The 16,648-nt window shown below is 53.8% G+C and overlaps 1 protein-coding gene across 1 annotated transcript in view; it reads left to right on the forward strand.

Annotated features, from left to right (window-relative positions):
* The window catches only part of CNNM4 (cyclin and CBS domain divalent metal cation transport mediator 4), a 32,629-nt gene extending 17,647 nt beyond the window's left edge, over positions 1-14,982 (forward strand). Inside the window, 6 exon segments of the mRNA XM_033100922.1 lie at positions 5,404-5,547; positions 5,859-5,993; positions 6,900-7,069; positions 7,285-7,381; positions 11,849-12,030; positions 12,275-14,982. Coding sequence (XP_032956813.1) covers positions 5,404-5,547; positions 5,859-5,993; positions 6,900-7,069; positions 7,285-7,381; positions 11,849-12,030; positions 12,275-12,472 — 926 coding nt within the window. The 3' untranslated portion in view covers positions 12,473-14,982.
* The last annotated feature ends 1,666 nt before the right edge of the window (positions 14,983-16,648 follow it).

Below are 16,648 nucleotides of genomic sequence, written 5' to 3' on the forward strand. Positions count from 1 at the left end.
TGGGGCCCTGGACCCCACCTGTGTGTGTCCAACCAGGAGTGTGAAGCGTGCCGTGCTCTACGCATGGGGTGGGAGGAGGGGTGGCCCAGTGCAGGCCTGGCTGAGCTGTGGCCGGCTCCTTGGGGACGTGGACACCATAGCCGTGCAAGTGCTGGGAGAGGAAGAAGCGGGGCATGGGCTGGGCCACCCAGGGCTGAAGGGTAAAGAGCTGGCAGGGAGAGGATCTTCTCAGTCCTTGCCCCTGTTCCAGGTGGGAGAGGGTCTTGCCCGGTCCCTCTGGGGTCTCTAGAGGCCTTGAATGCAGTTCTGTGACCTGAGAAGAGACCTGGCTGGACAAGGTGACAAAGGACGGGGTGGGCAAGCTGGCAGCAGGTGTGGCCCAGGGGAGACCGAGGGACAGTGGCATCAAGATGCTCCTTTCCCACAGCCAGGTCACCCCTTTCTGGCCATGCTTGTGTTGAAGGCTCAGGAAGCCCCATGTCCCAGAGGGAGCAGTATGAGAGTCTTTTAAAAGTTACTTTGATGTGTGTGCATCTTTCTGATTCTGAAGTTTGGACTACTGATGATGGAAACTGTGAAATTTCTACTCAGAAAAGTATGAAAAAGAAAATAAAACCCATCCTAAATCCCCTATATTGTTAGGTTAAATCATATGAAATTGTTTGTTGGTCAAAAATAGTCGAATGTCAGCAATTTCATGTGAACATTTTGCTGTTTTTCTAGTCTTTTTTTTTTTTGAATAAGGAACTGTTTTGAAAAATGAGGGAGTCAGGGCTGGCCCGGTGGCTCAGGTGGTTGGAGCGCTGTGCTCCTAATGCCGAGGTCGCCAGTTTGATTCCCACATGGGCCAGTGAGCTGCGCCCTCTACAGCTAAGATCGTAAACAATGGCTTTCTCCCGTGAGCTGGCGTGAGCTGCGTCGGGGTTGCCGTGTGCTGTCAGGAGCAGCCGGTGGACGGCAGCCAGCATAAATGGCAGGCAGCCATCGTGAGCGGCTGGCAGTTGGCGAGAGATGCCGGGAGCTGCTGTGAGCGGCCAACCGACGACCCACTGAGGGGAGTGCAAGGTTCAGTACAGCACGGGCCAGGGAGCTGTGTCCTACACAACTAGACTGAGAAAAACAACGGCTTGAACCAGAGTGGTGGGGGGAGGTGGGAAAAAAGGGGAAAAAAATACACATAAAAAACAAAAAAGAAAAATGAGAGTCACAGCTTTTGGAGTAGATGTGTTATTTAAAATTTCACGTTTCATCTCTTACCCCAACCATCCCCAAAATCCAGTTATCCAGTTGAATGGATACTAATAATAAAGTGAGATAATTCATTAGTAGAGAATTCTGTATTAGTTTTAAATTCTATTCGCTGAGAATCATAAACATGTAAGTCCTAAGTTGATGTTCTTATTTTAAATGGTAGATAAATTAACAGTGCTTTCTGAATTACAGAAGCTTCTCAGTTACTAAAATTCAAAATAGTTGCTTCTCTAGCCTGTATCCTTTCCCCTCCCCGTGTGAACTGAGCCACGTGTCCCACTGCTCTGGGCTTGGGGACCCTCGGCACTAGGGTTTCCAGGCAGGAATTCCTGCCCGTTCTCAGGATTTTATTTTCGCTTTCCCGTTACCAAATCCTGAGAAAAAGGGGTCGGGAAATCGGGAAAATCTGCTCCTTGAACCCAGGTGGTTGGTAGTGTTGGCCGTCACTGTGTGGAAATGATTCATCGTGGAGAACAGAAAACAGTTTGTATCTCGGGATTTGGGAAAGGGAAAAAGAAAAAAATTCCAGAGAATGGGCGGGAATTCCCGCTAGTCGGGACCACTGCTCTGGGCTTGGGGACTCCTAGACCAAAGCCCCTGCTGTAATGGACTGGAGGCCAGTGGAAAAGATGTCATAAATGTAAATGCACATTACATCGTCTGTAGTGACTGCTTGGGGTGCTGGAGGAGGGGCCTCAGGGAGAGGGTGACATTTGAACAAAGACCTGAAGGGGAGAAGTTGTGCAGAGGTGTGGGGGAGGAGCAGCCAGGTAAAGGGTGTGACCTCAGGTGATTGAGGGGGGCGGGGGGGAGAGGCCGACTGACTGACTGACTGACTGACTGACGAGCAGGAGAGAAAGGAGGAGGAGGAGACAGGGTGAGGGGCCAGCACTAGGGGCTTGGGGACCTGGCCACTGAGGAATGTGCCATGAGGCCACCTGACTTCGCTGGAAGAGGGTCCTTTTGCTGCGGTGTTGAGAGTAGGCGCGGGTCTAGGATGAAACAGGAGGATGGAGAGAGGCTGCTCCTGCCCTGTGGGTGAGAGAGAGAGGCTAGTGGCCCAGAATATGGCAGAGGCTGTGGAGGCTGCCAGAAGAGGTTGGATTCTGGGTGCCTCCGGCAGACAGAGCTGATGGGTCTGCTGAAAGGGTTGGAAGTAGAAGGGTAAAGAAACAGGAAGCAAAGTTTGCTCCCCTACTGCCCATCAGCTGGAGAGAGGGAGATGGGGGGCAGAGCAGGAGCTTGGTTTTGGAGGTGAAGCTCACAGTGTGAGACATCCGTGCAGAGCTGGCTGTTAGCCAGCAGTTGGATGTGTGGGTCTGGAGGACAGGGCTGGGTTGCACATAACTTATTTGAGATGCCTTGATGTATAGTTTGTATTTAAAGTCACGAGGCAAGGGACCAGGTGCAAGGACTGAGCCCTGAGACCCTCCGCATTAAGAGGACGGAGCAGCCTCTGAGGTCAGAGGGACACCAGGAGAGCAGTGTCCTAGAAGGACTTCCAGGAGGAGGGAGAGAGAGTGGCTCCTGGTCGGAGGCTGCAGCCTGAGCATGAGACCTCCACCAGGGAGGTCACTGGTGACCTTGGACAGGGGAACATTCTTCTAAGAGAAAAAATGGCCCCTCTGGGCAGACAGATTCGTAAAGGCAGACACAGCTCAGGCTCCACTGGCTGGGGCAGCAGAGGGTGACTGACAGACCCCTGGCCCAGCACCTCTGTGGGGGGCCCCAACTGGCTGGCCAGTCAGTCCCAGTGTGCCAGTCTCTCAGCCTGCAGAGCAGGGGTGCCAGGTGGTGCCCCAAGTGTGCACACCCACAAGGTACCCGTCTGGAGGGTGCTGCCACAAGAGGGCGCCACAGGCACTAATGGGTTCCACAGACAAAGGAGCCTGGGGGTGGGAGGCTGAGAGTAGCCCCAGATGGCGTTCAAGGAGTCAGCTCATTGCTCCTGCAAGAGGGACATTTCCCACCTCTAGAGGAGCCGCCAGCCTCTCCCAGGGAGGCCCAGTGCAGCCCATGACGGTGGGTTGATGAGAGGTTTCAGTGGGGAGCACCTCTTCCCAGATAACTGAAGCTGAGTCTTCAGGGGCTCCGACTCCTGGGGTGTGAGCAGGGGCCTGCTCACTGGGCCGCCTTCAGAGATGCACTGCGCTCCTGGGGCCACCTGTGCAGAAGGCAGGACAGGCACAGAGGGTCCTTGCTACCCTAGACTCACCAGTTCCCTTTGTTCTTGCCCCTTAATTTTGTTTTTCCCTTAATGTTTTTCTCAATGAAAAAAGTATAGAAGTAAAATATGCCCATCAAATGGAACAACATAGAAGGGTATAGAGTAAGTGATAAGAACCCCACACAACTTCATGTGCCCTCAAAGTGACCACTATGACCTCTTCTGGACATTTCCAGCCCCTCCCCCATGCCACCCCATTTCTATGCAGGCAGATGGCACCACACATTCTGTCCTGTTACGTACTCTGCCACTAACTGTGTGTCTCATGTTTCGCTCCACATTTCGTCCGTCCAGCCCTGCCACCTCGTCCCCAGGCAGCTGTGCCCCATTCAGCGTTCCTGTTGCATTCTCTCTGCTTTGAGGTTGTGAAAAAGAATGTTCTGATGACTCCCTCGGCCTTTGTGAAGAATACATCCATAGGATGAGTTCCCACAAGTGGAATTTCTGAGGCCAAGGTTGGGACCCTTCATTTCGAGACAAACTGACAGATTGGCCTCCTGAAATATGCCTGCCTTCCTTGCACTACCAAGCAGTGTACCTGTGAGGGCCTGTCTGTGTCCCCAGCGCTGGGCATCGCCAGGCTCAGTGTGCCAGGCTGGAAGGGGACCAAAGCTATCTGCCAAGTTCTGTCTGGTTCCGTCTGACGACATGGTCCAGCTGGTGGACCCAGGCCCCTTGGAGCATTGTTCTCTCTGGAGGGCTGTCCTCCAGCAGGCAAGGACATGGGGGGCAGGCAGGGTCCTGGCCCCAGGACTTTGGTAGGTGTCTTCCTCGTATTGGCTCATCTCTAGAAGATGCTGGGAAATTTTTAATTGCGTCAAGCCATGGTTTTGTCTAGCAAGGTGCTGAAAGTGTTTTGACTACAGCTCTCAACTGGAAGTAAGTGACGGCCACTGTGTGCGTGAAAACGTTTCACAGAACAGTGTCCCCTCACCATGGTGTTGTCCTCGGATACGTTTGATTTTGTTTTTTTACAAATGCTGTGAGAACTGGAATCTCTGCTCTCCCTACGAGGCGCGCCTTGGGGTTCCAAAGAGGGGTTGGGGGATTTCTGGGGGCTTAGGGACCTGGAGAACGTCCAGGGGTGTCCTTAGTGAGGCCCTAAGGTTGGATGGTGAAGGGGAGGCTGTGAAAAGACCCTGACTTGACTGTCACAGCTCTCCCGGGGCTTTCTCCCTTAGCCTGCTCCAAACCTGTGTCTCACGTGGGGCACACCGTTCCTTCACCCTGAGTGTGGGCCCAGCCCTTCTGGGCTGTATCCCTGTTGTCACACACTGGGGTCAGGGGCACGAGAGCAGGGTGGGAACCCAGGAGGATCTGGGAAACCCTGCCAGCCCATAATGCTGTGGAGGCTGGCTCCTTTCCCCCCAGCTTTCTCTTGTTTTAGGTTTTAGGATGGCCCTTCTCCATTACAGTGCCTGCCGGCCTAATTATATCCTGGGCTAATTTGTTAATGACTCTGGGCAGAGAGCCTTTGCCTTTGGTGTGTCACAGCCCTGGGGCACCTGCAGGGGAGTTTTGCCCAGGAGCTGGGTGAAGGAGTATGAATGGCCCCTGAGGCCTCATACCAGGTCCCCATGCCAGGTCCCGCTGGCATTCACCTATCTATGACAATGGCCACTTCTCTGTCCACGGTTTGTGAGTGTGCACCCTTGCCTCCCTTGGAGCCCCTCATACCTGGAGCTAGCACGACCCTTCCATTTTCATTCTACTAAACAAATGGTCCTTAGTGCCTTGACATTAAAAAACACTTCCGGTTTTCTTTTTCATAAAAGCAATAGAAACTTCAGGAAATTCAGAAAAGGACAAAAACCCGCCCTGACCCCACCCCAATGACTCATGACCCCAAGTGTGTTAACATTTGGTGGAGGCGTCTCATGACTGGTCCCTTTTGCTCTTGTTTGACTCATTGCATTGTCCCCCAGGGAAGTCCCACCTGGCCATCGTGCAGAAGGTGAACAACGAGGGTGAAGGTGACCCCTTCTACGAGGTCCTGGGCCTGGTCACCCTGGAGGACGTCATTGAGGAGATCATCAAGTCCGAGATCCTGGACGAGTCAGACATGTACAGTGAGTTCCACCCTCCTAAGGAGGAGCCCCTGTCCTCCTTAGGCCTGGCGTCTGCTGTCCTGGGTGAGAAGGCCACAGTGCGGGGACATGGAGAGCCGGCCCCCTGAGGCCCAAGCAAGCAGGGAGCACGCTGCTCAGAGCCGGGACAGGAGGCTGCTTGGGCCTTTGCTTCAGGGTCAGCCCGGGGACCGTCCCTGCTGCTTTTGTGTGGAAGGGGGGCCTGCGGCCCGGTGGTGGGTGGGCAGACTCCAGTCTGTTCCTGAGTCCACTGAGGGGACAGCGTGCTCAGCTCCAGATTCCTTCTCTTGCAGCTGACAACCGAAGCCGGAAACGGGTGTCTGAGAAGAACAAACGGGACTTCTCAGCCTTCAAGGATGCTGACAACGAACTCAAGGTGAAAATTTCACCTCAGCTGCTCCTGGCTGCTCACCGCTTCCTGGCCACGGGTAAGAGCGGGAGGAGGGCCTTGGGTGTTGCTGGGACACAGTCACGGAGGGAAAAGGACTGGGTCCCGGGCTGCTGCCCCATGGGACGAGGACTGCACAGATGCCAAGTGTGCGGAGACCCAGCTGCCTCGGGGAGGGCAGGACGGCTCCCGGGGCTCGGCCTGTGATGTGCTTTGCCTGTGGGCAGACTTCCAGGACGCATCCGGGTCACTTTTGAAAATAAGCCCTGGGAGGACCTTCAGTGGGCCTGTGGAGGCCTGTGGAGGAGGAGGGAGAAGGAAGCCCTTCCCCGTGCCCGGGCCCGCCCAGGTGCAGCCCATAGCCCGTGCCCAGCTCATCCCCTGCGAGGGGCCTGCAGCCAGCTCTGTTCACGTCTCTCCTGCCTCCCCTCTGCCTGCATATGCTGGACTTGACCGCAGGACCTGACCTCTAGAGCGGAGTCATAGCTTTCTTCTCACCTGGGTCACCGCTCCCATGGGGACCTGGCCTATGTACTCTGCCCCACCCCAATCTGACTTCCTTCCCAATCTTTACTTGCTAAAGGTGTGACAATTCCTTCTCTATTTCTCCTGCCATGATATGTGTGATGTTGGCAATGATGCTGACATTTATCAGGCACTTTATTTATATCAAGAATGTGCCTAAGTGCTTGTACGTATTGTCTCATTTCCTCATAATGACCCTAGGAAGTTTTAATCCCCATTTTACAGATGAGGAAATGGAGATACAGGTCAAGTAACTCACCTGAGGTCATTGCCCGTTAGTACAGGAGCCACTGTTCAAGCCCAGTGGGCACACAGGCTCCAGTCTGACCAGTCCAGAGCCTGGACGCTCCCTTCCTAGGGGTGCAGAACCAGAGGAAAGGGTCGGGCAGTGAGGGAGCTGTTCTCCTCTATCCCCCTGCAGAGGTCCCCCAGTTCAGCCCTTCTCTGATATCGGAGAAGATCCTGCTCCGGCTGCTCAAGTACCCAGACGTCATTCAGGAGGTCAAGTTTGACGACCACAACAAGTACTATGCCCGCCACTACCTGTACACGCGGAACAAGCCGGCTGACTACTTCATCCTCATCCTGCAGGTGAGCGCCCGCTCACAGCTGCCCTCCTCGCTGAGACAGTGGGGACGCAGGCTTCTCTCCCCAGAGTAGAGCGTGCGGCCTGCCCTGAGTCTCTGCTCCCTGTTGTCTGTCGTCTGCCTGAGTGGCCGTCCTCCAGCCTTCCACTCCTCACAGCTCCCTCTTGCCTCGTCCTTTTCTCCTTGTCACTCTGTAACCCTGACCCTGTGTTCTTTCAGGGGAAGGTGGAGGTGGAGGCTGGGAAGGAGAACATGAAGTTTGAGACGGGCGCATTCTCCTACTACGGGACCATGGCCCTGTCCTCGTCCCCCCCTGGTGAGTCACTGGCCACACCTCTGCTGCCCTCCAGCAGGCCTGGTGAGGGAGACGCAGCGAGTGGCCCCAGAACCTCGGCATTTAGGTGGCTCATAACTAGTGGTGGCTCATAACTAAAGCCACCTAAATAGGGAGAGGGAGATCTGCCAGGGCCGGAGCTACGGGGCCTGGAGGCGGCGGCCTGGGAGACCAGCAACTTGCTCCCGTGGTGGGGACGGGAAGGGCTTCTGAGAGAGGCCTGCAGGGCGCTGAGAGTCCTGAGAGGGCGAGACCAGCCCCCAGGGGTGGGGGACTGGGAGCAAGGACAAGTCAGGAGCCCAAGGAGGTTGATGGTGCTTGGTTGTGATGGGAAGTAGGAAGCTGTTGGTGGCCTTGAGCGGAAGGTGTGGTGGCAGCATGGGCCCGCAGGCTCTGGGGGCCCTCACTGGCTGTCACAGCAGGAGGAGAGCTGAGAGAGGAGGCAGGTGGATGGAGGCTGCAGGGCTCGGGAAGACCGGGACAGGGAACCCAGGGTGGGGCTGAAGGCTCCGAAGTACTGTGGTTGGGAGCCAGGCCAGGGCCAGTGGAGACTTCTCGGACTTAGCCGCCACATCTTGTTCAGGGTTGGTTCTGACGGAATAAAGGGCCTTGAGGGCAAAGAGGGTACCCGACACCCTCCAAGAGAGGTTATGGCTCATGCAGGGAAGGGCTGCTCTGGCCACCCTGAGTCCTCAGTGTCTCCAGTCATGGGTGGCTTTGGGCCCCGTCAGAGGGCCCTTGTGGCTGGAGTGGGCGCCCTGCAGATGAGGGTGCATCCCACCCGGGCAGCTCCTCACGGGTTGTGCGACCCCTCCAAGCCTCGAGAAGGGCCCGGTTTGCTGCAGACTGGAGAGTGGAAGTCTGCTTTGGTGCTAGGGGACAGGCCATGCTTGACAAAGAGGACCCTGTGTGGGGGCCGGGGCACCATGCCTGTTGACTCAGCTCTGCCCCTCTGCTTGCCTGAGCCAGCTCCTGGAGGGAGGGAGGCAGGGGCACACAGCATCCAGAACGTGGTTTGGAGCAGGTGGCCGCCACCCCCGGGCTGACTCTCTGCCCCTCCCGAGAGCACCTCTTACTCTCCAGCTTGGGGAATCTGGTTCAGAAGAGCACACAGTCATGGGACATTTCCTCTAGGCAGTGAGGCCTCAGGACTGGGTCAGTCCTGGGCTCTGTCTCTTGATCTGGCGGCCCTCAGTTCCCACTTGGAAGGGCTGGAAGGGAAAGGAGATGACTGCTGAGCAGGGCTCAGGGGTCTGCCCTGAGCAGCCTCCCCATCAGAGCCGTGTCCTCTTCTCCATGGGGCCCTCTTGCTGCCCGAGGGAGCCTGGACAGCCGGTCTGCTTTCTGTAGCTCCATGTCCTGGCCCCTGACCTGGACCCCACCCATCACTACTGACCTTTTCCTCTTTTGCTCCAGTGCCTTCAACTCAGGTCGGGTGTCCGCCTGGCAAGCGGAACTCCCTCCTCTCCTGGCTGTCAGGTAACCTGGCATGGCTGCACAAATTTGCACTGCCACCTGTCTCCTGAGCACACACACCGTGGCTGCATTAATCTGTTCACACTTGTGGGCCAGCCTGGCCTGGGGTCCAGTTACTGGTGGCTTTGCTATGGTCCTTGAAGGGCTTCCCCAAAAGTGTGTTGTGTGGTGTGTTGTGTTTTGCGCACACGTGCACGTCCCCTTAAGGACTGAAGAACCTTCGGGGATGCCCACACAACACACAATAACACAATACACATACAACACACAGAAACACAGAAACACACAACACACACACACACACACACACACACACACACACACACACACACACACACACACACACACACACAGATGACAGGTTGTGGTGGAGGGTTGCTCCCAGCCAGGCGGAGCTATTCAGCCCCCGAATCAAGGTCGCTCCCAGACCTCAGCAGGATGGCTTACTTGTCAGCTCCTCAGCTTTCTCTAAAAAGCTTCCCACCTTTCTTCACAGGCTTTGCTGTTCATTCTGTGGCTGCTGGTATGAGATGGGGTCCAGGAAGCAAAGGGGGCCAGTTGCTGGGCAGTCACTGCTTGTGTGAATGCCGTCTCTGCAGTTCCAAGCTCGGTGATTCCGGGGGCTGACTTACCCTCCCTAAGTCTTGGTTTCTTCATGTGAAATGGGAGCAATACATGTGCCCACTAAGACTGGCGGGGAACAGTGAGGGAACTGATATAAAATGTTTAGTTGGAGCTCAATTATTATTTGTTTTTTCTCTATTGCAACTAAAATGTGACATTTCAGTCAAAATATTTAGGAAAAGGCCAAACACTATATTCTGGTTCTGGCCTTTGGTATGTCATACTCCTGAGCACTGTCCCAGGACTGGTGGGGACTGTGCTGGCCAGACCATTCAGTTCGAGGGATCCCCATCCGTGTTCTGATGCAGCAGAAGGTGGTGGCAAGTGCTGCCCTCATCACCAGTGTCCTAGCCTGGCCTGTTGATCCCGGAGGAGGTTAGGACCGTGGCGGTGTTTCGGAGCCCCAGGCTCAGTGCGTGACTTAGAGGCGAACCTGAGCCCCACAGCCCTGAAAACCTAACACCTCAGTCAATTGTTGCCCATTTTATATTCCTGCAGCGGGGTTTTTTTCTTTCATAACCACTAAAGCACACTATCCTATTGATCCTCTTCTAAAAAAAAAAAATGGTAAAAGGTGGATTAGAAGTCACTGGTCCCTTTCAAACATAACCAACTTTTGGTTGGAGTGGGAAGCTGGTAATGGCCTCGAGCAGGGCTGTCTGGCACTCATGGCCACCCCCCGAGCCTCCCTCTTCCTCCGTGCACTTGCTCTGCTGTCATGTATGGCCTGGAGTTTGCGCGGACATATGTGAATGCTGGTGTTTTTACCTAATGTGGGACCAGAGATGCTTTTCTATAAACTTTCTAGTTAGAGTTCCACCAAGCAGACGTGCCTTCATTTGTTGCTGCCCCTTTACACACGACATAAACCTCTTTATGAAAAACATTTGTTGTATTTAAGATTATGTCCTTACACTATTCTTTCAGAAATGGAATTACCAAGTCAAAACCCCCTATTTTTTGTTACATATATTGTTTTGTTATAATCATAAAAGTACCATAACTTATTTGGAAAACTGGGAAAATAGAAAAAAGTCTAAGAAAATTAAGAAGCATCATACTTTCATTATTCTGAAACAACACTTCATATTTTAGTGTATTTCTTTTTAGGGCCTCTATTTTTAATAGGCCATGTCACTAATTGGTGTTGGTTTTAAATTCAGTTCCTGTTTCTGGTGTATTAAGCATTAATTTAAAACATTCCAACATCCAGATAATTAGTATGAAATATTAAGTGATCTCCCTAGTATTTGTTTTTTCCTAGAACTTACTCGGAAGTAGATTAAGTTCTAGAACCAGAACTTCCTTCAGGTACAATAAGTGACACGTGCACTTGACATTCTCAGTGGCTACTACCCGGTCGTGGAATATCCAGAGTATTATCTTCCGAGTTTCCTGAATGACACTCAAAGGTGGCGTGTCCCTGATTCAGGGTTTCTTGGTTACAGCTCTGTTGGTCATTCAGTCACCTGGATGTTTGTTCTTCTCTGGGCTGTTTGTTAGAAAGGCCAACTTAGTATTTAGTAACTTAGCAGATCAGCTTAGTCCACTTCCTGTTTGTTTGAACAAGCCAGCCTGCCTTCACGATGAACGTCTTTGTGGATTTCGTTGTTTTCTAAGTGTTCTCAAGAACAAGAGCTCATGATGCACATTAACGTGTGTGTGGTTCCCTTTTCAAACTAAGGAGCGTGTTCCTTCCTCGTTTGAAGTTGAGTCACCCCCCTTTCCTGGTGACAGTCATTGGGATGGAGGCCTGCGCTGCCCCTGGTGGCAGGGAGGGGCACTGGGACCACCCCAGTGGTGGAGGGTGGGGGGCAGCCTGTAGCTGTGGGGCCTCTCAGTTCCTGGGAGAGGAACCTGCTACCCCAGGTGTCCCTGCCAGGCTGGGTAGGACTGTCCACACAGAACAGGTCATGTGCAGAAGACATGTTTGACCTCCTATGAGCATTTTCAGATGTGAGCAGGTGTCACGTTGGGTGTGTGTGAGTGCAAACTTCCTTTTAATATAATTTAAACTTCTGCGGCTTATGTCCACTGACATAAGCTGTTACTGAGATGAGGGGAGCAGCTGCCTTGACCCATCATTGTTGAGGAAATGAGGGGTTTGTCGCCATAAACTTCCTGCATCTTTGGTTTTTGTTTTCTGTTCTGTTTGTTTTGGTGGGTGTTTTGATACTTATTGCACAACCCTGCTAAACAAATAAGTCGTTTGCTTTGATGATGTGGGTGAGAGCCTGTGCTTGGCCTTCGGCACCGTTCCTGTTCCCGCTGAGCGTCCGGGACGAGGTGGACCAGAGGCTGTGAGGGCTCCAGGGTGCCTTGGGGCCTGACAGCCTGTGTCTCCCATAGACCGCTCCCCGTCCCACCCCAGCCCCCTGTGCCGCTCGGCCTCCCTCAGCTACCCGGACCGTGTGGACCTCTCGAGTGCAGCGCCCTTGGCGGGCAGCAGCAACCAGCTGGGCAGCTCTGTCCTGGGCCAGTACGTGTCTGACTTCAGTGTCCGGGCGCTCACAGACCTGCAGTACATTAAGGTGAGCTTGACCCGTGCCGCCTCCAGCCTCGGCTCTGCCGCAGGAACCAGCGGCTCATCCGTTCCCCCAGCACACCACACACGTGCCGCCCTCTACCCTGCTCCTCACCCTCCCACACACTCCCGGAGACACCGCCTGCTCATAGCTGGCCTCTGGACTCACAGCCTCCTACCTGCAGGCCTCGAGCAGGCTGCCCCCCTGCCCCCCACCTGCTTTCTGTGACCCTCGGCTGTCCCTCTTGCAGATCACTCGGCAGCAGTACCAGAATGGGCTGCTGGCCTCGCGGATGGAGAACTGCCCTCAGTTTCCCCTGGATGGGTGCACCATCTGCACAGAGAACCTGGCCGAGAAGCCGGAGCTGCCCATGGTGGATGAGACGACGACTCTACTGAACGAACGCAACGCCTCTCTGCGCAGAGCTTCCCCTGAGAGCGCCATCTGACAGGAGGGCCCGGGGCCCCCCGCCAGCTCCGCGGGGGCCGCCCCAGTGGGCCCACCTGAGGACACGGAGCCTGTCAGGCCAGACGGGGTGCAGATGGCCCGTCTAACCGAGCAGCCAGGTGGCCCCCAGCCCACGGGGGAGCTGGCCTCTGCCAGGGACCTGTGAGCAGCTCGGAGCAGCGGCTGCCCTGCCCTGGACCATGGGTGCTGGGCGGCCACCATGAGCGAGGTGTTTTTTACTGGAGACTTTCTAAACTAGGCGTATTGCTCCTCCTTTTAAATATCATTTGGGGAAGGGAAGACAGGGTTAAGGAACTTTAAGAAATTGGTTTTTTCCACAAAATCTTTAAAAGGGGTGGGGTTTCTCACCCCAGGAAGCAATAGCCATAATGTGCTCCCAGCCACGACCTTTTGGCTATGTCCCCGACTCAGGGAGCCCACTCGTCCTCCCTCATCCTCCAGAGACGGGGTCCCAGAGGCCCGCTGGAGGAAGGCTTTCTCTTGGGAGGACAGTTCTTTCCAGGAAGCAAAGAACCAAATAGTACTGAGAACAACTGGGACACGTGCATGGAGGCTGGTCTTGACGTCACTGAGACCGAGGGGTCTGGGCAGCTGTGACCAGGGACAGATGCTCCCAGCGGCAGAAGAGTGTGCGTGCTCCTGTCACTCGCTAGATCAAGGAATTTCCAAGAACTGCTGATGGGCCCTCCTGGTGAGTTGGGGCCAGTGAGACTCTCACCCCTGTCCCCATTGGTTCGCCTCATATCTGCCCCTTTGGACAAGTCTCCCCTTGTAATGGGGCTGACCCAAAATGTTAGGCAGGGTCTCCCACCTTTCAGATTGCTCGCCCCTGCTCCCTAGGCTGCTCTCACTTTTACCAAAGGTTTTCCCCTGGGTGGGGACAGCATCTCCATTTGAGGTGACTTGGCTGCGATACTCCTTTCAGTTCTAGGAGGGAATCTGGTCGTGCATTGTTAGCAAGTGATACCATACCCTCCCCAGCCCACAACCAAAGTCTAGTCTCAGACAGTGACCCAGGAACCCTGCTTTCCAGACTCCCTACTTCTAATCCCAAACCCCAAGGCCTCTTGGGGGCTGAGGACTGAGGACATGTAGGAAGCCAGCGTCAGCAGGTTCTGCATGCCCTGTCCCCTGGTCAGGCTTACCTGCCTGTTCACACACGTCCAGAACCCAGGAAAGATTCCCACCTCGAAGGCATACTACTGGCAGCCCTGTGTCCCCCATGTCGTAACCCTACAATGAGGCTTCATCCTGGCCTGTGCCGAAGCTGGTGGTACTGGACCCCCAGAGCTCCACGCCCACAGGAACTCTGGCCCCAGCGCCTTTCCCTGGGGCCGAGTCAGGCCCTGCCACACAGCTAGCTCTAGGCTCCCCATCCCTGGGAGGCTGTGGGACCAAGGACCGTGTTGGCCCTTCTGTTGGGTGGCACAGTTGCTGGGGCCCAAGATCAGGTGAGGGGGGCTCTGCAGGCCTCGGGCCTGAGTATTGTCTGTTCACTCCTTCCTCAGCCAAGTGCTCTGCGCTTCAGGTGCCTGGAGAACCCTAAGTCTTGGGACCAGGAAATGTCTTTCACCAAGTATGCCTGCCCCTGGCCAGTCACAGAATTTATTCCTAAAGGTCTGGAGAGAAGGTGATGACACCCATGGGTTCTCAGACACCAGACCTGTTTCCTGTTGGGGGGACCCCTTAGTTTTCTACAGGAGCAGCTTGCTTCCCGAGTGCACACGGGAGCTTGCAAAGTGGTGTTCCTGAGACCTGAGTGCCAGGCGGGGCCAAGTGCATTGGCCTGAACCGAGTGTGTGAAGTGCAAGGAGCGGGCACACACACTTCCACAGCTACCTCTCTGCACACACAATTCCTATCAACAGCGCGCCCTCCGCCCTTGCCCTGCCCTTCCCTTCCCCATTTATAATCTCTTCTTGCAGAGGGTTGTAATGACTTCCAGATATTATTGGTCCATGACTTCTTCCTCCCAGTGCAATTTTTCACTTCCTATTCCAACCTCTGGTTCCTGGGCTGAGCCCTACCTTGGAATGGGCCCGTCCCTGCACGTCTGCCCGTGTGAGGGAGAACCGTGCAGATGGCCTCCTAAGGGGTAGGCAAGTCACAGCCACCATAGCAAATGACTCTTATTTATTTTGCGTAAGATTTTAATTTGTATATTTTTGTGATTTATTTTGGCATTGTTATGAGTTTGACTCTCGGGGAGTTTTGTTGTTCGACTCTTGTGTCTTTTGTCACAAAATGATAATATTTGCTAAACAATATATGGAATTTATTTTTTGATTGGTAATAAAAAAATGAAACATGAAATCTTGGTGAGTCTATGGTTTACCTATTTGAGTTCCATCAACATTTGGTACCTCTCATAGAGCTAGAAGTGGCTGTCACCTGTGTCAGGACAAGTGGCAAGTATTCCATAGGAGCTGTTTAGCAGTAAACAAAGAGGCAGAAATGTAATTTACAGCACATACATAACCAAGGCTGTTGCCACAGGAGCTGTTGGACATGCATGATAAAGGTGCTCAGCGGCCACAATTGGGAATCCCGTCATGAGAGGGACACCTCAGGGTCTCCTGCCTGTGGGTCCTGGATGGGCAGTTGGAATGAGCAAATCGGCCCTTCTCTCTCCCCTGGGGGCTGAAGGAGAAAGGAGCCTGATCCAAAAAACAGGATCACATTGTTTGGTAACATGCAGTTGCCTTTTCGTCCACCCATGGGCTGGCCGTGGTCTTGAAGTGGGAGAGCTCATCCCGGAAGAGCCTGCCCAAGGCTGAGTGACCTCACTGCGTCCACTACTGCAGTGCTCATAGGTACGCATGTGACTGAGTGTGTCAAGGACTCAGCGACTCAAGCCAGCTGTCTTCACAGCAGGCAAATCGGGAAGAATGTTTAAAGAGAGGCACTTACTTGGGTCGGCAGAAAGGACATTCCAGATAAAAGGAATTACATGCAAAAACTTGTGTATAGGTGGGAAGAGTAAATTTCATCCATCCACCTGTTCCACACCAGGTGCCAGCAACCCCTCAGTCTAATGAGGCAGACCTCCTAGGAAGATAAGTCACACAGGGACCCCTGGATTTGCTGTTACCTCTACCAGGAACACTCTTTCCCCAGGTCTTTGTGAGGCTCACCTCCTGCTCCTTCTAGGCCTCTATGCACATGTAACCTCCTTAGAGAAGCCTTCCTTGTCACCCTCCATAAAACAGCTCGGCCCCAATCCTAACTGCCAGATATTAAAACACGATTTGTACATTTCCTGTTGTCCCCATACTAGAACCTAAGTTCTAGGAGGGCAGGGACTTTCTTATTTCCACATAAATCCCAGCACTAGAACAGGACCTGATACACTGCAGGCACTCAATGCAGGAAATACCTGTTGAATGAATGAATGAATGAATGGGTCTATAAAATAAGCACTACATGCTACTAGGTAAGAGCACACAGCTCCCACAAACTTGACCCACTGAGTCAAGAGTCGAGGAAGACCAGCTCCAGGAAGTGACGTTTGCAGACTTGAGAGAGAAGCAGCAATCAGCCAATGAAGCCACAATAGCTATGCATTTAAAACTCAAATATTTAAATAAAACATGGAAATACCTTGAACCAAATAACCAGTAAGGCAAATGGTCTAGGGAGAGTCAACGAGGGACTTGAAGATCAAGTGGCAAGTATGTCCACTGATGCTGTGACTAACCAGGGGGCGGGCAAGAATGGCACAGGCGGGAGGAAGCAGTCGGAGGAGTCCTGTGAGGCCTCTTACTGTTAACAGGAGGGCACTCCTGAGAAGCTGCCCTGCGCTGGGTTCTTTAGGTCTTCGGGTATTGATGGTTTTCTGAGTGTGATCCAACTGCTGCAAGTGTCCGTACAAAGGTTTTCCCAACAAAGTGAGTTATAGGTCATTTCCCCAGGGAGCCTGGGACCAAGGAAGAAGTAGAACTGCAGTGACAGATCCAGGCATTCCTGAAACGAGTGGCGAGGATGGGACGGGGGTGTTAGGTCGCGTCGGACCTCAACATCCTCGTCGAGTCACACGCTTCGTTTTTCTCCTGGAAAATAATAACATGAAGTAGAGGCGAGGGTCCAAGGTTTCCTTATTTTCGCCCAAGGGCTGCGTCTCCGTCCCCGGACCTACAGCAGGGTCGGGCTCCATCAA

The sequence above is a fragment of the Rhinolophus ferrumequinum genome (genome assembly GCF_004115265.2).
Source record: "Rhinolophus ferrumequinum isolate MPI-CBG mRhiFer1 chromosome 13 unlocalized genomic scaffold, mRhiFer1_v1.p Super_scaffold_3, whole genome shotgun sequence".
Lineage (NCBI taxonomy): Eukaryota > Metazoa > Chordata > Mammalia > Chiroptera > Rhinolophidae > Rhinolophus > Rhinolophus ferrumequinum.